General features: G+C 51.2%; 1 protein-coding gene across 2 annotated transcripts in view; it reads left to right on the forward strand.

The window, feature by feature from the left end:
- LOC102448560 (uncharacterized) overlaps window positions 1-19,130 on the forward strand; it is a 35,670-nt gene that overhangs the window by 2,291 nt on the left and 14,249 nt on the right. Inside the window, exons 2-5 of one of the 2 annotated variants that reach the window (XM_075925316.2) lie at window positions 2,281-2,433; window positions 6,043-6,170; window positions 10,001-10,109; window positions 17,958-18,110. In XM_075925316.2, coding sequence (XP_075781431.1) covers window positions 2,281-2,433; window positions 6,043-6,170; window positions 10,001-10,109; window positions 17,958-18,110 — 543 coding nt within the window. The remainder of the gene's footprint in view (window positions 1-2,280; window positions 2,434-6,042; window positions 6,171-10,000; window positions 10,110-17,957; window positions 18,111-19,130) is intronic. The other variant, XM_075925321.2, reaches the window with a different exon arrangement.

Genomic DNA, 19,130 nt, shown 5'->3' on the forward strand with positions numbered 1-19,130 from the left:
TTGAGGGTGACCAATGGGTTAAACCAGCTGCAGGCTTGGTCTCGGAAGCCACCCTGACCTTATCCCTTTAATTGGTGTAACCTATGATGATATAATTAATTAGTTTGGCAGAGATCATGTGAGGCTACTTCCAAACCAGCCCTGGGTGCTGTGATTTGTTCTCCTCACTGTCATCGGATTCGCCCTGTTGGGTGGAAGTGGAACTTGGTTGGAGTTTGGGGGTTGCTTGGTGGGTTCTTGGCCCTGGTGGCAACAAGAGTGTTTTCCTCTCCTTCCTTGAAATTAATCTCTCTAGGCCAGGGATGGGGAACCTAAGGCCTGGTTTGCCTGGATCTGTCCCCTGAGGCTTGGGGCTTATCCCCTGCCCAGCATTGGGGAGCCTGCAGTGACATTCCAGCCCCTCTCCCTGCCATCCCCCCACAGGATTGGAGCACCCAATCTACTAGTTTAGGCCCCCTTTGGCTCTGGTGTGAGTGGGGAATATTTCTCCTTCTCGGGGGCCACATGAGTGAGGGTCTAGGGGGTTTTTTTGCTTCTCACTTGTGTGTGGCCCTTGACTTTTTTTTTCCTCCCCGTGGGTCAGTAGCCCCGACCCAGAAAAGGCTCCCCACCCCTGTTTTAGGCCAAAACTGCCATCGGAAAGAAAACAAGAGGGCTTCATAACCGGGGAAGGGAGGAATTGAATCTGGAGCTTTAAGTGTTGCTCAACTTCCTTGCCCAAAGCGTGAAACCTTCAGCTTATCTTACCCCTGTCTAGAGACTGCCAAGCCACTGCTGATTGTAACCGCGGAAGCAAACCTTCCAGGTATCCAAAGTACTGCCTCCTTTCTAGTCTCGCTGTTCCTTTGGAACAGGATGCATCTGTCAGCTGCTCTGTAAGTCCACAGAGCAGTGAAAATGGGGACCCTGACTTACGCTAGACAATCCAGGCAGAACCCAGCAGTTGTCCTTCACTGGAAAAAGTTCTCAGGTGTTTGTTGTGGAGGAGTTTCTCGAACATCTCTCTTGATTTAGCCTTTCTTACCCTGTCTCCACGCTACCGCACCGTTCCCCACCAGCCAAAATGATTGAGTTTTCAATAATTCCGCTGTCTGGTGCCCATCACTTTTCCCAGTTAAAAACAAGTAGTCATGTGGCACCTTAGCTCTGGTCTGCACTTAGGACTTGATTTTGAAATTGCCCTCCTTCCGTCAAATGTATCAATGGAGCATCCACGTGACCAAACCCATTATTTTGAAATAACGGGCCACTTATTTCAAAATCTGTACTCTTGCTTTTCTTGGGGGAATAATGCTATTTTTGAAATAGCTACCGGTATTTCAAAATAGCATTCGTATGGATGCCCCAGTGCCGCTATTTTGAATTAGTTACTCTCCAGAGTAATTTCAACTAATTATTCCCCATGCTTCCTGGGGCTCTAAGCTGAGGTAGCACGTCCACATTAGGGATTTTAAATTTAGTTTCATCAACTAGTCAGTTTGATTTTTCTGTCGACGAGTTAATTAGTCGATAAGCAGGAGAACCACAGCGGGGGTAGGTCCCACTACGGGAGCTAACCCGGCTGTGGTTCTTCCCTTTAAATGTATTAAGAGCCTATTGGCTCTTAATATACATTTAAAAGGCTGGTGTGCAGTGGGGGGGACCCGATGCGAGCTGGAAATTAGCTTCTGATTTTTAAATGTACAGTATTAAGAGCCGGTAGGTTCTTAATACCTTTAAAAAGCACAGGCGCAGTGTGTCTAGGACTGGGTGTGAGCCAGGAATCAGCTGATTCCTGGCTTGCACCCAGTTTTCGCTACCCTCCTCCCCCGTCCACCGCGCACATGGTGCTGGGGGGAACTGGCTTTTAAGCTGGCTCCCCCCAGCACCAGTTCCTGCTCCCCTCCCACCTTGCTGCCTCTGATAGAGGCAGCAAAGTGCGGGAAGCTACTAGTCAGAGGACTAGTCAACTATCCAATAAGCTTTTGCTTATCGGATAGTTGATTGGTTGCTTACATCCCCAGTCCACATTGACAGATCCTGCCTCAGACTAATTTTGAGGCTTCCCTGTAGTGAGGACGTGCTATTTTGATTTTGTAAAATGGGGAGTTAAGTCGAATTTAGTTAATTTGAAATAGTTTCCGAGTGTAGACATGCCCTTCGGTGCCACAGGACTACTCCTTGTTTCTGAAGTTCGACTAATACAGCTTCCCCTTTGAGAGTTTTCTTCCCAATCACATTTACTGCCCCCGGAGGGCGACTAGCACCTTTGGTCACTCTCCCGTTTGTTGTCTCTTCCAGATTTCCCCAAGGAATTTGAGCACAGGGCCGACCCTCATCGGCGAGGATCACTGTGCGACCGGCACTGTGCTGCCATTAACGCCAATGGAGACCTGGGGGACATGCATTCGGGATCCCATCAGCATGGCATTATCACCCCTAGGATACTGCCAGGTGAGCAGAGCGGAAAAGGTCACCTGGACGTCAACCACCGTGCGGTGTTGGGGCTACAGCCTGGAGTTGCCTTCTAAGCCAGTGGGCCCCAAATTTACGGGTCGCCTCCTTCCCCCTCGGCTCGTGGCCAGGGTTTCAGCTGGGCCAGGCTGGGGTTACAGCCAGGCTGAGCTGCGACAGAGTGGTGCTCCCTCTCTGGCGTGGCCCTGTCCCACCCCCAAGAATGTTCCTATGTGCCCCACAGTTTTGGGGGGGCAGGAATTGCTCTTTCTAGAGCAATGGAAAAGGGTAACAGGTCTCTTTTTCATACAGTCCCTTCTGAAAGTCGGGGGTGTGCTGGCTGATGCTCTGTAGCTAACCAACTGCAGATAGCCCAGAGAATGCAAAGGGGTCTATCTCTGCCCACACACCCGCTCTGGGGTCACGCTCCAGAAACTGGCTGGACCCTGTGGCACTTGCCACGCAGTTAGGTGCAAGGGAAGATAAGTGGTGCCTCCCTTCACCCCCGAGAGGCAGGCAGTTTGCCCGCTCAGGCATCATGATGGAAAACTGGGTCCAGAACCCAGGAGTCCTGGACTCTAACAGGTGCTCGCTAGCTGGGCAGATCTCCTGAAACTCTACTATGGAAGATGGGGTCTATTGGGACGGTGATGCGGAGCCCAGCGGGTAGTGATCAACGGCTCGATGTCAGGATGGCGGTCGGTTTCTAGCGGAGTGCCCCAAGGTTCGGTTCTGGGACCGGTTTTGTTCAATATCTTTCTTAATGACCTGGACGAGGGGATGAATTGCACCCTCAGCAAGTTTGTGGATGACACTAAGCTAGGGGGAGAGGTAGATACACTGGAGGGCAGGGATAGAGCCCAGAGTGACCTGGACAAATTGGAGGATTGGGCCACAAGAAATCTGATGAGGTTCAACAAGGACAAGTACAGAGTCCTGCACTTGAGATGGAAGGATCCCAAGCATTGTTACAGGCTGGGGACCAACTGGCTAAGTAGCAGTTCTGCAGAAAAGGACCTGGGGGTTACAGTGGATGGCATATTAGGTTGCATTAAGAGGAGCATTGCCAGCAGATCCAGAGATGTGATTATTCCTCTTTACTCGGCTCTAGTGAGGCCACATCTGGAGTACAGCCGCTCCCCAAGTTACAACCAGCTCCACTCACAACCATCCGCACTTACGACCAAAGCGGTCGTAAATGCAGAGCTGAGTTACGAACAGCGATCCACACCTTACAAACAGCGCAGTTGCCATGTAACTACAGGATCTGAGTTGCGAACACTTCAAGCGTATTGTGTCCAGTTCTGGGCCTCCAGTTACAGGAAGGATGTGGACACATTGGAGAGGGTCCAGCGGAGGGCAACCAAAATGATGAGGGGGCTGGCGCATCTGACCTACGAGGAGAGGCTGAGGGATTTGGGTTTGTTTAGTCTGCAGAAGCGAAGAGTGAGGGGGGATTTGAGAGCAGCCTTCAACTTCCTGAAGGGAGGTTCCGAAGAGGATGGAGAGAGGCTGTTCTCAGTAGTGACAGATGGCAGAACAAGGAGCAATAGTCTCCAGTTGTGGTGGGAGAGGTCTAGGTTGGATATTAGGAAAAACTATTTCCCTAGGAGGGTGGTGAAGCACTGGAATGGGTTCCCTAGGGAAGTAGTGGAGTCTCCATCCCTAGAGGTGTTTAAGTCTCGGCTTGACAAAGCCCTGGCTGGGTTGATTTAGATGGGATTGGTCCTGCCTAGAGCAGGGGGCTGGACTTGATGACCTTCTGAGGTCTCTTCCAGCCCTATGGTTCTATGATTCTATCATTCTTTATAGCAAGCACGCTAGGCTTTCTGTCTTAGGTCTTAAAATGGAAGATGTAACCTGTTCCGCTGCAGGCAGGCTAGCCGAGCACCTACCAGGGGAGGGAGGCTGATATCTGGCTGCAAAAACCATCGCTTAAATAGTGACTGACGAGCGCACGGGAGAGGCCGGGCCAGAGCAGAGGAGCGATGCAGGAGGCATTGAGCTCTGGCCCCGGCGTTGCTTGTGGGTGCTGTCGGTCGAACACGGTGACGGTTCCTTGACTTCAGTGAACAACCGGGGGAGCAGCAATGAAAGGGTTAAACAACCTCACAACCCTCTGTTAAAGGCTGCTTTTCCCCTTTCTCTATCCCTGTGGCCTCTCAGTGGGAATACTGGCCGCGTGGGGAAGAGGTCGGCGTTGCGTGTGTACCACTAGAGGATGATACGCTGTGGGTGTAACCCCCCGCCCCTCCCACACACACACACACACAGTTCTGTCTGGCTAATGCCCCCTGTAGGGTGTATTGAAATTGACAAATGCATAATCAGCTCTTTGTTTTTCCTCACATCTGCTTGGTCCAGTACGTTTCCTTCTCCCTGGTCAAGCTGCAGAGAGGGGCTGGGCTTTGAGTGCCTGAGGCTGGCGGGGAAGGACCGGCTGTGAATAATTCATTACATGTTCACCAAAGCACTTGTGACTTTTGGGGCCCTGGCTGTGTTGAACAGCAAGCCATGGGGGGGGGGGCCTCAAACATGGGGGGGAACCACCTGTCCAATGAGAGCGAGCGTGGTTGGGGGCTCCCCTCTCCTCCAGTTGCAGTGGTACAAGACCCTGTTGCAACTCTAGCAAGTCACCAGAAAATGTTGGCAGGGAAAGTTCTCTATGGGACTGAATTGGGGTGCCTGGATAATCCCCCCCCCCCGAATACTCCAGGAACTGGCACATGAAATCTCACAATTACAGGCCTGATGCAGGAGAGGGTGCAAGCCTGCCTGTATTCAGGGGGAGTGCGACGGGTACGAACACCATCCCCACACCCCCCAAGTAAGCATGCTCCAGCCAGTTAGGGGAAGGCAGGAGCAGCGCGCTGCCCAAGCCTCCCTCCCCCATGCGCCAGCCGGCCAGGGGAAGACTGGGGCTGAGTCTCCTTCTCTTTCTCTCCCTCCCCTCCAAGAGCGAGGTTTGGGGTGGGATTTGGCTTTGCTTGAGGGGGGAATCAGCTCCAGCTTTCCCTCAGCCAGCCGGAGCATGCTTCCTTGGCGGGGGAGGGGGGGTATATTTGCACCCTTGCAGTCCACATTTCCCCAAAAAGCACACCCTCCCCACACAGAAATTCTTGCATCTGGGCCTGGGGTGGGTGAGGTTCTGTGCCCTGCGCTGTGCAGCGGAGCTGAGATCAGGAGGGTCCTTTCTGGCCTTGAGGCCTGAAGAAAGGCGCTATTAGCATCTCTGACCCAATTTAGCTGCTGGAGCCGGTCAGCTCCTTGGGGGCAGCCTGCCCGCCACGTAACCTCCCGCAGGCGCTCTGGGTTGTGTGATCCGTGGGCTGTAGCTTGGAGTCACTGGCTTGGGAGGTCAGCGGTGGGTAGCCGGAGTAGGCTCGTCACGCGGCATTGCTCCTGCTGCCTGATTCAGTGGTAAATGTAAGTGGGAGACGCCCTGCTTGGTGGGATGACTTTTTGGACTCTCCTGCTGCTGTGTGGAGACTTGTGAGTTGGATCCCCTCTGAGCTCCGGACAGGATCTCGAGCCAGCGGCTCTCGTGGGCTCCGGCTGGAGCTGCAGCGCGTCTCCTCTTGGGCTTACCCTCGCTGATCTCTTGCACAGTGATCTCCACGCCTCCCTGCTGCCCGCACCTCTCTGACGAGGTGCAGATGTGCGACGGCTGCCTGGTGAAAACCACCATCACGGCGGAGAACGAGGTGGAAGCCAACAAGCTCTCCAACAACTACAAGGTTTGGTCCGTCTCCGCCTTCTCTCTCGAGTTGTGCATGTGGGGGGGTGGGGCAGGGGGCATCAGGCCAGAGTCTCACCAAATGCTGCAGCCTCTCTGCTCGCAAGCAGGGGTGGCTTCAGAAAGTCCTTCTCTGCTGGGCTGTTTCCTTCTCCTGGTGTGGTGGTTTGGATTCCCCGCAGAACCAGGGCTCCCCTCCTACTGGGGCCTAGCACTCATGATACCAGTGATCTCACTCTGCTGTCTGAGAGGAAGCATGTCCCAGTGGTTAGAGCACTAGCCTAGGACTTGACCCTTGGTAGCAATTCCCTGCTCTGCTACAGGTTTTCTTGTGCCATTGGGCAAGTCACTTAACCTCTGTGCCTTAGTTTCCCATCTGGCGATTTCCCACAGTGAGAACAATTCCGGCAAACACCAGTAGATTCTTGTATCAAATCCAAAGAAAAAAGGGGTGGGTGTGTGGGTGGGTGGGACATGCGAAGTCACTGAGTGTTAGCTGGAATCCTTCATTGTCAATCTGTGACCGTTCACCCTGATTTCCATTCTTAACCCAGATAAGAGTCACAACCCCCTTTCCTCCGCTCCTTCTTGTCGTCCACCAGTTTTGCTCGTCTACTGGTGTTCCCGTCAGCAGGCCAAGTAAGGATCACGTTGGCTCATTTTAAGACTGAGTCTCTTGGTTTGATTTAAAAACCATTTGCTGATAATCCTATCGGTCTTAGAAACTTCCCCTTACCTTATTACAGGTTAAACCTCTCTAGTCCAGCACCCTCAGGGCCTGCCCGGTGCCAAACCAGAGAACTTGCCAGACCACAAGAAGTCAATATTGTCTAGCAGCATGACCAACACTTCCACTGCCTACTGGGCTATTGGAAGACATTTAGGTGTAAATTCGAGCGATTCACTTCCTTCCGGGCTCAGAAGCAATGGTGCGGTGCCTTCCCGGGTGCAGAGAGGCCTCCCTTTCTCTAAGAAAATACAGACGCCCTGTATATGAGTCAGGGAATGGCTCTGCTCTCCCAACCCTGCTCACATGATTCTCCCCTTGGGAGGGAGACCAGACAGTGGGACACTAAGCATGTTCCATGTACTGCTGGAAGCGGCATGGGGTGTCGGACTTGCAGGAACCTGTATAGAATACAGTGGAAGGGTAGATGCCCTACCTGTGGCAAAAGGACTGTTGGTGTCCTGCCCACCCATCCCCCACATCCCGATGAATGACAGATTGTGCAGATGCATCGCCCTTCCGCTGGAAAGGGGTGATCTCATGACCGCCCCTTCTGACTTGCGTTAAATTGCAGAACGGGCACGTTGGGTGCTTGAAAACCCAACCTTTGTGTGTTCCGTAAAATTGTCATTTCTCTCACCCCCTTCCCTCGTGAATCGGAAATTCACTTCGGTTGAGCATAAATCTGGAGCACCTCCGCCGAGTTGCTGACTGCTGATCCCTGCCTGATCCGGGGCTGCGGTTGCTGCCTCCGCACTCAGCGGGCTAATTGGAGCTGAGAGGTCGCTGGGAATGATGAAAAGGCTTTTCATGGGAAAGCCGGGAGTGAACACTCTGCTGCATAGCAACCAGTCACCAGAGCCAGCTGGGGTGGTGGTAACGGACAGGCAGCGGGATGGGCAGCCTGCCTCAGACAGGTAACACGGCTCTCTTCTCATGCTGGCGGTGCCAAAGCCTGACACACAAGCTGGCTTCTGAGACACTGTAGCCTCTCGCCGTTCTCTCGCGTCATCCAGAAGCTTGGCTTGTAAAGCCCAAATAAGTCAGGCAGGCCCACGCTTAATGCCACACCAATGCGGCTGTGGCACATCAGGGAAGACCCTCCCTCTCACGTTGGCCTAGGTACCTCCCCACCCCAAGAGCCAGTAGCTCCGGCAATGGGAGAAACTCTCCTGGTGTGGACAGTGCTGTGTCAGCAGGAGTGAAGGGGAAGGATTTTTCTTAAACTTGCATGATGGTGACACTGGTGAAAACTGGTCATGTTGACTTGGCCTTACGCCATCCATTACTCCCCTTCTGGGGGGGGGGGAGCTACAAGCGCAGCATTAGGTGGCTGTAAGCAACACAGTATTCAACTTCCATCCAGTTTTTAGGATCCGAATGAAAGGCCAGGACCTGCAGTTATGGGGGAGCCGAAACGACTAGTGATCGGAGGGCTCATAGCTGCCTTCCTTCCCCGTTTTAGCTGAGGGATCGAGGGCTTGTACCCTGATGTCTGTGGGTGTGGAAGTAACAGCGGGAAGGCAAACTTTTAGGCAAGGGTTGGGGATGCATGAAGCTTAGACGTGGGAAGTGCGTGTAACCGGTGTCTAATACCAGCACCTGGGGGTCAGCCCCCTCATGACCTGGCCTCCTTGGTCTTCTCTGGCCCCCTCATGACCTGGGTCGTCTCTGGCCCCCTTACCAGAGCACCTGACTACATAGCTTATCCTCACAGCCCCCCCGTGAGGTAGAGCTGGGCTCTTGTCTGCGTCTTTCAGATGAGAACTGAGGTACTGAGGCAGGGCCGTGCAGAGTCTGTGGTGAAGAAAATTCAATCCCGACCTCCCATCCGAGGCTTGTGCTCTTACCATTAGGCTGTCCTACTGTGCTATGGGCAACTGGGAAACTCTCTCCTCTTCCTCCCCTCCCCCATTCTAAATCTCGTGCTGACTTCACTTACCAAAGCACTATGAGTAACTTGGTCCGTTCCAACTGGGACTCCTTGGCCCAAATGTTCAGCTGGGGAAAATCCTTCTGACGCTCCCCCAGGGAATTCTCCCTTGTCCCAGGAAGACTAAATGCCTGTAGGTACCATTACACTGCACAGTCTGAGCCAGCTCTGTTGACTTGAAACTTGAGACCCTCCCCTTGCCTGGAAGGTCTGTGCTGCTGGTAGTCCCACCAGTCCGAGTCAGTTGACCCAGGCTCTGAGAGACGATGCCTCAGGCTTGTCCTTGCACACACCCCGTCCTTGTTAGTGAGGAGTAGCTGGACCCTGGATTCGCTGTGGTCAGTGTTGTGTGAGACTCACACTCAGGATCTTTCACTGCCGTTCTCGTCTGGGCAGGGCAGTAAGGAAGCCGACTGAGGTTTCTGGGGTGCTGTCAGGTGGGTGAAGGGGCGTTGTCACGGCTGTGCTGGAGGCTGTTGTCTGCTCATCCCAGACCAACAGTGTCTCTTGATCTCTGGAGTCAGCCTGGCACTCCTGCTCTATGGTCTGGCTGAGCCACGCCAGCTCCGCCTTCAGCCTCACTGCTTGCTCCTGTACGATCCCGTCCTAGAAAACAGAGGCCTCTTGTGAATTAGCAGCCGCTTGCCTAATATCATGGGGCAGCCCCTGTCTCCTGCCCCCTCTGTCTGCCCACTGCACGTTTGAGATGGCTGCAGTGTAATGACTAGCGTCACTGTCATGCAACTACATATCTGACCAGTCTGGACTGAACTCAGGTGGAGGATGGGTTGATCAGCAATGTTCCCTCAATTTTTTTCCAATCCATGTGCAGGATAACATTTGTTCTGTGCACTGAGGTATGTGTGGATGTGCACCACCAGTAGACACACAGGTTGCCGACTTAGCACTCTGCCAGTCAGCTGGGCGGCACTGGAATCTCTCCTGGGCAGCCGCCCAAGCGCTCAGCTTAGGTGGGGCTGGTGGGAGGAGGGTAACCTGGCCCTTCCTCCCCCCACTGAAGAGCATCTTCTGAAATTCCTTGTGGTAGCTGACCTGAGACACCCGGCAGCCCCTCTGGCTAGCAGACGGGAGTGAGACCTGCTCTTGGGAAAGGCTTATTAGACAGGTGCAGTCATCTGGGGTCTGACTCCCTTGTCTCCTTCCTTCGCAGTTTGGCTTTAAGAAATGGAAGAGCCATGTGACAGCCAGGCCGTGGGAAGACCGGTCGGAAATCGTGAAAGAGCTCTACTCGGACCTGAACGTCGTGAAAAGTCCCGTAGGTAGGGAACGATGCCCCGCTCCTACTGGCCAACCTAGTTAAGACTTGATTTAAACTCCCCCTTGTAATAGAGTATCTTTAAATCCCTCCCCCAGACGGTTAGCAGTGTTTCTCAACCTTTTTTAGAAGTACCCCTTTAAAAAAAAAAAAACTATAAGTACCCCCAGTCCCTACAGTTTTCAGACACTGTCTTTTTCTACCATTGCAACACATTGGTTTAAACAACTTAATCGTAGCTGGGCAGGTGATGAAATTTTTGGGTGTAAAAAGTACAAAAAAAATCAAATGATGTAAAACTTAAAACAAATTCAGTTTTCTCCAAATTTCAGTTGTTGACGTACCCCCCCCAGATTTCGAGTACCCTGAAGGTGCTTGTACCACTGGTTGAGAAACACTGCACTAGCGGTCCTGAGAGTTCTGTTGGGATCATTTATCTGCAAGGCCAGCAGAGGGCGCCTGGAATCCATCGACCCTAACGTGTTAGCATGTCTGGCAGGTGATGGTAACAAACTCCTATAAACTGACTTGGCCCTCGGGTGGTGTGTGTGTGTCCAACTCCAGGCCTCCAGTCACACCCTCCTTAAGACCATCTTCTGCCCAGGGGAGCACTTGTCTGCCCTGAGCAGGAGGCCGGGTGACTGTACTGCCGGTGTTTGTAATACGATACACGCCAGGCCTGCCCGTGGGAGCAGCAGCAGGGTGATGGTGGCAGCCACTGCTCTCCCTGTCTCTCTATGAAAGGGTATGAGTCAACAGTGTGCCCTTGTAGCCGAGAAGGCTAATGGCATATTAGGTTGCATTAAGAGGAGCATTGCCAGCAGATCCAGAGATGTCATTATTCCCCTTTATTCGGCGTTGGTGAGGCCACATCTGGAGTACTGTGTCCAGTTCTGGGCCCCCCACTACACAAAGGATGTGGACACATTGGAGAGGGTCCAGTGGAGGGCAACCAAAATGATGAGGGGGCTGGAGCATATGACCTATGAGGAGAGGCTGAGGGAGTTGGGTCTGTTTAGTCTGCAGAAGCGAAGAGTGAGGGGGGATTTGATAGCAGCCTTCAACTTCCTGAAGGGAGGTTCCAAAGAGGATGGAGAGAGGCTGTTCTCAGTAGTGACAGATGGCAGAACAAGGAGCAATGGGCTCAAGTTGTGGTGGGGGAGGTCCAGGTTGGAGATTAGGAAAAACTATTTCCCTAGGAGGGTAGTGAAGCACTGGAATGGGTTACCTAGGGAAGTAGTGGAGTCTCCATCCCTAGAGGTGTTTAAGTCTCGGCTTGACAAAGCCCCGGCTGGGTTGATTTAGTTGGGATTGGTCTTGCCTAGAGCAGGGGGCTGGACTTGACGACCTTCTGAGGTCTCTTCCAGTTCTATGATTTCCTGCCTACACGTCCTTCTGTGTTGTACGGACCCTTTGTTTGCAGCAACCCTGCAGAGCTCTCAAGTGCAGTGTCTAGTGTGCAGCATCCCCACTGCTTATGTGGCTGCTTTCCGGAGTGGGCAGTGTAACCTTCGGGGGATGCTTGTCCTCCTCTTAGAAACAGAGCATGCTGCCACTTGGGCTTGGTGCATTCTCTTAAGGGCTGGGAGCTAGGGCCTTAGCTGTCAGCATCCAAAGTGAGCTTGCAGGTCCGATCCTGGGGCATATGGATCCCATGGCTCAGGAACAGAGTAAGAACGTCTCACCCCAGCCAACAGGGCCCTGTGTGCGTGTGTGTTGCATCCACGGCTGACGTCTGCGCCCCAAGTTCCCACTGCTTAGGAACATAAGAATGGCCGCGCTGGGTCAGAGCTGTGATCCATCTAGCCCAGTCTCCTGTCTTCTGACAGTGGTCAATGCCAGGTGCTTCAAAGGGAATAAACAGAATGGGGCAAATGATCGAGTGATCCATCCCCTGTTGTCCAGTCCCGTATCTGGCAGTCTGAGGCTTAGGGACACTCAGAGCATGGGACTGTCTCTACCCCAGCTTACTAAAAATCATTGATAGACCCATGAACTCACCTAATTTTTTTTTAAATGCAGTTATACTTCACCACATCCCCTAGCAGGGAGTTCCACAGTTTAACTACATTATATGGAAAAGTACTTCCTTTTGCTTCTAAAGCTGCTGCCTAACTTCATTGGGTGGCCTCTGGTTCTTGCTGCGCAAAGGAGTAAATAATACTCTTATTCTTAATATCTGCGGTTGAGATCTATACAATCATGTCTCCTCTTAATTCTCTTCCAAGCTTAAAAAGTCTTTCAAATCTCTTATGGCAGCTGTTCCTGAAATCACTTTTCTTCCCCCCTTCTCTGTACCTTTCCCATTTCTAATAGCTTTTTTTAAACGGGGGTGGTCAGAACTGCATGGCATAAGAACAGCCGTACTGGGTGAGACCAAAGGTCCTTCTAGCCCAGTATCCTGTCTGCCGACAGTGGCCAGCACTAGGTGCCCCAGAGAGGGTGGACCAAAGACAATGATCAAGCAATTTGTCTCCTGCCATCCCTCTCCAGCCTCTGACAGACAGAGGCCAAGGACACCATTTTATCCCCTGGCTAATAGCCTTTTATGGACCTAACCTCCATGAAATTATCTAGCTTCTCTTTAAACTCTATTATAGTCCTAGCCTTCACAGCCTCCTCTGGCAAGGAGTTCCACAGGTTGACTACACGCTGTGTGAAGAAGAACTTCCTTTTATTAGTTTTAAACCTGCTACCCATTGATTTCATTGGTGTCCTCTAGTTCTTCTATTTAGGGAAATAATAAATAACTTTTCTTTATCGGCCCTCTCCTCACCACTCATGATTTTATAGTATTTTATAGTATATTCAGGATATGAGCCAACATATATACTGAATATACTATAATCAGGATATGAGCCAACAATGGCTTTACATAATAGCATTTGTTCTATCCCTGTCCTATCAGTTACTACCATTGTTAGCTGCTTTGACAGCTGCTGCACATTGAATGGATGTTTTCAGAGAACTATCTACAGTGATTGTAAGATCTGTCTGAAGAGGTAACAGCTCATTTAGACTCCACTTGCTATGTGTAGTTGGGATGAAGCTTTCCATAGGCATCATGTTGAATTTTATCAGTATTGAGTTTATCTGCCATTGTGTTGCCCAGTCAGTGGTTTTGAGATCCCTTCAAAGCTCTTCAGAGTCCGCCTTGGACTTACAAAACTACTTAGAGTTCTGCTCTGAAAATTTTGCTAACTCACTGTTTACCCCTCTTTCCAGATAATCTATGAATGAACAGTCCTGATCCCTGTGAACGCTGCCATTTACCAGTCTCTGTTCTGGATGCTGGCCATTTATTTCTACTCTTTGTTTTCCTCTGTCTCTCAACTAGTTACTGAGCCAGGAGAGGACTTTCCCTCTTATCCCATGCCTGCTTTCTTCGCTTAAGAAGCTTTTTTTTGGGGGGAGAGGGAAATAATCAAAGGCTTTCTGAAAGACCAAGTACACTAGATCCATTGGATCACCCTTGTCCATCTGCTTTTTGACACCCCCCTCGAGGAATTTGAATACATAGAGGCAGGATTTCCTTTTACAAAAGCTGTTGGCTCTCCCACACCTAATCCTTTTCATTTGCATGTCTGAATTCTGTCCTTTACAGCAGGTTCAACCAGTTTGTCTGGTAGTGGCGTTAAGGCTACTGACCTGTAATGTTTGGATCACCTCTGGAGCCCCTCAAAAATAGGGCTGACATGAGCTGACCTCTAGTCACCTGGAAATCTGCAAATTCATCCTGGAGGCTCCTTCAGAAACTCTTGGGCAAAATACCATCTGGTCCTGGTGCCTTATTATAAATGGCAAACGAAATTTCATGTGGATAAGTGTAAAGTAATGCACATCAGGAAAAATTAACCCCAACTATATGTACAGTATGATGGGGGGCTAATTTGGCTACGACAAATCAGGAAAGGGATCTTGGAGTTATCGTGGACAGTTCTCTGGAAACTTCCACGCAGTGTGCAGCGGCGGTCAAAAAGGCAAATAGGATGCTAGGAATTATTAAGAAAGGGATAGAAAATAAGACGCAGAATATCTTACTGCCCCTGTATAAAACTATGGTACGCCCACATCTTGAATACTGTGTACAGATGTGGTCTCCTCACCTCAAAAAAAATATTTTGGCCTTGGAAGGGGTTCAGAAAAGGGCAACTAAAATGATGAGGGGTTTGGAACGGGTCCCATATGAGGAGAGGTTAAAGCGACTGGGACTTTTCAGTTTAGAAAAGAGGAGACTGAGGGGGAATATGATAGAGGTCTATAAAATCATGAGTGGTGTGGAGAGGGCCGATAAAGAAAAGTTATTTATTAGTTCCCTAAATAGAAGAACTAGAGGTCACCAAATGAAATTAATGGGGAGCAGGCTTAAAACTAATAAAAGGATGTTCTTCTTGACACAGCATGTAGTCAACCTGTGGAACTCCTTGCCAGGGGAGGCTGTGAAGGCTAGGACTATAATAGAGTTTAAAGAGAAGCTAGATAATTTCATGGAGGTTAGGTCCATAAAAGGCTATTAGCCAGGGGATAAAATGGTGTCCTTGGCCTCTGTTTGTCAGAGGCTGGAGAGGGATGGCAGGAGACAAATCGCTTGATCTTTGTCTTTGGTCCACCCTCTCTGGGGCACCTGGTGCTGGCCACTGTCGGCAGACAGGATACTGGGCTAATGGACCTTCGGTCTGACCCAGTACGGCCGTTCTTATGTTCTTATTACTGTTTAATTGACCATTTGGTTCCAAAATTCCGAATGGATTGAAGTGTCAAATGTCCCCCCCCCCTAAAAAGAATGGCTCGGGGTGGGCATCTCCTTCGCATCCTAGGAAGTGAAGATGGATGCAAAGAATCCATTTAGCTTCTCCGCATTGGGCCTTGTCTGAGTGTTCCTTCAGCACCTGGATGGTCCAGTGGGCCTCACTGACTGTCTGGCAGGCTTCCCGCTTCTAATGTCGTAAAACTTTTTTTCCTGTTGCTCTTCAAAATTTTTTTTTTTGCTTGCCGAATTATACTTGGCTTGCCAGAGTACTGACTTCCTGTTTTCCTCTGTAGGATTTGATTTCCAGTTTGTAAAGGGCTGCCTTTTCCCTCTAACTACTTAACTCTGTTTAGCCATGGTGGTGTTTTGGCTCTTGCTGTTTGTTTTGTGGGGGGCGTTTTTTAAATGTGGGGTATACTCTTAATTTGAGCCTCTCTCATGGTAGCCTATAAAACCAGCATCCATGTAGCTTGTGACTGTCCTTGTTACGTCACTCCTGTGTGGTTCCCATTTCTGAAGTCAAACTGTGAACCTGGTCTCTCTCTCTCTTTTTTTTTTTTTTTTTTTTTTTTTCCTTCTAATGAACTAGAATTGGCAGCACTGGTGCTACTTTGCCCATTCTGTACTGGTCCTCTCTGCTGAGATGGCTGATGGCCACTTCTCTTCTCCCGTGGGAGAGCCCTTTGGGCCAGGGCTGAATACAGTAGCAGGGATTTTGGGGGAGGAGGGTTGGCGCTGCTGTCCATGATGCACCTTGGGGCTCAGAAGAACTAATCGGTGCTTCCTAGCTGGGCCTATGCTCCTTAGCCAAAGAAATACACCAATGGTAAGCAGGCAGCCACAATATGCAGAACTTCAGGTCCCTGCCATGCGTCTATTCTCTCCCCCATAAGTTTCCAATGACCGAGGGGAAGAAGGGGTGCTGTTGCTGCCTCCTAACAAGGGTTTCTTCCCCTCGTTGCCCGTGGCTACTGGGCGTGGGAAATACAAGGCCTGCCTGCTTTCAACCAGTGGCACGCGCAGCCAGGAGATGGAGCCTTGTGCTCTGAATGTCCCTAGTGTGCGGGCTACCGCCTGGTTGTGGACAACGGGATGGATCGCTATTGCCTGTCCTGAGGGAAGGAACAGAAGCACCTGGCATTGGCCACTGTAGCAAGACAGGATATCGGGCTAGATGGCCCTTGGGTCTGATTCAGTCTGGCCTGTCTTGTGTGCTATTGCTGGAGACGCTTTTCTGATCTTAGCTGCTCTATCTCCTCTCTCCACCTTGGGGCACAAAAATCCTCCTTATTCCCTCCCACCTCGAAATCAACTCGATGGTGGCTTTAAGGGCTCTGGAATAGTAGCAGACTGACCTGATTCCAGGCAGCTTGGGGGAAAGCTGAGCAGCAGCAAAGGCACCGGAGCAGTCTGTCTGCAGCCTCAGGAAGACTGCACTGCCTCACGTCCCAGTTGCCAGCTGTTGGCGTTGCAGATACATGGGCTAGAAACCCACTGAAGACTGCTTGCGTTCTGCAGAGGGGCTTAGCCACCTCCCCCCACCTAGCAGGGCTCTTGAGTTATGGATTCCTAGCCCTAGCTCTACATATTGCCTGTCTTTGGGACCAGATCTGTTCAATATCTTCATCAACAAGTTAGATATGGGCACAGAGGGGATGCTTATTAACTTTGCAGGTGATACCAAGCTGGGAGGGTTTGCAAGTGCTTTGGAGGGTAGGGTCATACTTCAAAATGATCTGGACAAACTAGATAAACGGTCTGAGGTAAACAGGATGAAGCTTAAGGACAAATGCAAAGTGCTCCACTTAGGAAGGAACAAATAGTTTCACACACACAGAATTGGGAAGCGACTGTCTGGGGGGAGTCCTGCAGAAAGGGATCTAAGGGTCATAGTGGACCACAAGCTAAATGAGTCAACAGTGTGATGCTGTTGCAAAAAAAGCAAACGTGATTCTGGGAGGTATTAACAGGAGTGTTGTGAGCAAGACCCGAGATGTCGTTCTTCTGCTCTACTCTGCACTGATTAGGCCTCAGCTGGAGTATTGTTCAGTTCTGGGCACCACATTGCAAGACACATTTGGAGAAGGTCCAGAGAAGAGCAACAAGAATGACTTCTAGAAAACATGACCTATGAGGGAAGACTGAAAACTGGGCTTCTTTAGGAAAGAGAAGACAGAGGGGACATGATAGTGGTTTTCAAGTACCTAAAAGAGCGTTACAAGGGGGGGGGGGATTGTTCTCCTTGACCTCTGATGACCGGACAAGAAGCAATGGGTTTAAACTGCAGCACGGGAGGTTTAGGTTGGACATTAAGAAAAACTTTTTAACTGTGATTGAACACTGCAGTAAATTGCCCAGGGAGGTTGTGGAATCCCCATCTCTGGAGATATTGAAGAGCAGGTTGGACAGACACCTGTCAGGGATGGTCTAGATGGTGCTGGGTTGTGCCATGGGGGAGGGGACTGGACTCGATCACCTCTTGAGGTCCCTTCCCGTTCGAGTGTGCTAGAATTCGATGATATTTAATGGGTAAGCAGGGCTGTTGCTGGGGCTACTAATTCAGCTCCTTACTCAGGATGTGGAAGGTTAACCAGCAAGCTGCATCCTTACCAGGCGAGGTTACCAGTTCTGGTTAACCTAGAGGGGCTGGAGCAGCTCCCCAGGCAGAGGGCTGCTGCAGCCCCTGTCCGTGGCAGACCTGGACGTGATCCCCCACCCCCCTGCAGGTTACATGCTAGCTCTCGCCCACAGAGACACCGCCTCCCTTTGGAGCGGGGCCGGCAGCCGTCCTAGCCAGCCTCACTCTCTAGGGGGCAACTTTGCTGCAGTGTCGATGCTTCTTCCGGGGGGGGGGACCAGGTGCTGCCGACCCCACTCCCAGGGAGGTTTTGCTGCGGGCTCTGCAGTATAAAACTTGTTTAAACTTTACAGCCGAGCCCGCCGGGCGGGTAACCACTGACTTTAGTGGTTACTCAGTCACGTTGCTAAACGCACTCGTGCATCCCTACTCCTGGCGCAGAATTTTGTCCTTGTGAAGTAGATGTGATGATTCCCAAAGCAGCCGGACCAATCCTCAACTTGCCTCTCGTCGCTTCCCCACAGGGAACTCCTTGCGTCCTTGTGTCTTCTCTTTCCCAGGTTCCACCGTCACCTGCGGGAACATCCTCTACCTGCTGCTGTTTGGATGGTGGCTCTCCCTCCTCTACCTCCTGGTTTCTGCCCTGATGTTCCTCACGGTCCTGGGAGCGCCCTACGGTGCGTCCTGCCGACTCGTGAACTGTAGCGTGTGTTATCGTAGGCCTAAAAGCCAGGGACCACTGTGCACTGGACACGACGCGATCCCTGCTGGGAATCTGGGCTGGCTTGTTAATCCCTTAGATGGCCAACTGAGTTTTCTGGCACTTGGTCATATTATAGCTTGTTACCTTAGTGTAGCACCCTAGTGCTTGGGAGATTAGCTGGGGGCCCTGGTGTGCTAGCTGCTGTACAAACCTAGCAAATTTAATTCTTCCTTCCCCTTAGAGCACGGGTTCCCAAACTGGGGGGCATGAAGAAATTCCGGGGGGGGGCGTGAGGCAACCCAGCCTCCCCTCCCATCAAGTTTTGCTGCCCTGTTTTTTCCTTTGGGTTTTTTTGCTTGCAAGTTTTGCTGTGGGGGGTGGGATGAGGGTTTTTCAAAATAGTGTGTGTGTGTGGGCGGGGGGAACCACTGCCTTAGAGCATTAGATCACATCTGTGGGAGGGATGCAGGAGCTACACAGGGTCTTGGGAAGCAACATAAGACACCCAGTAACTTAGATCCAGGTGATGGAGAACTCGCAGCCCTTGAGCAATTAACAGGGGGTAACAGATTGTTGGGATGTAGTAAATTCTCCATCGCTACAGTCCCACTGAAAGACACTTCAATCCAAGTGCAAGTTCTTGGGCTTGATGTGGGAATTGTAAGATGAAATCTGGCCTGCGGAGTGCAGGAGGCCAGCCTAGCTGATCCTGCTGGCCTGAGCCTTGTCTTGGTGAAAGATTTCCTGTGTGCTGCCTACAGCTAACTCCACACTCCAGGCAGCATGCCCCTCTTCCAAGATCTGTCCCTCTCCAGTGGAGACATAGGAGTTTTGCAGCAAGTTCATTTGCTGCCTATGTAACACATCCAGGGGACAGATTTCACCGCCCTGCAGCAATGAGACTGCTTCCCCCCCAAAAAAAATCCTGTTCCCCCAAACCTGCCTTCAGACCCTGCTGATGGCTCTGACATGAGGACACTTGGGTTCTACTCCC

Source organism: Pelodiscus sinensis, chromosome 1 (genome assembly GCF_052426305.1).
Source record: "Pelodiscus sinensis isolate ZL-2025 chromosome 1, ASM5242630v1, whole genome shotgun sequence".
Lineage (NCBI taxonomy): Eukaryota > Metazoa > Chordata > Testudines > Trionychidae > Pelodiscus > Pelodiscus sinensis.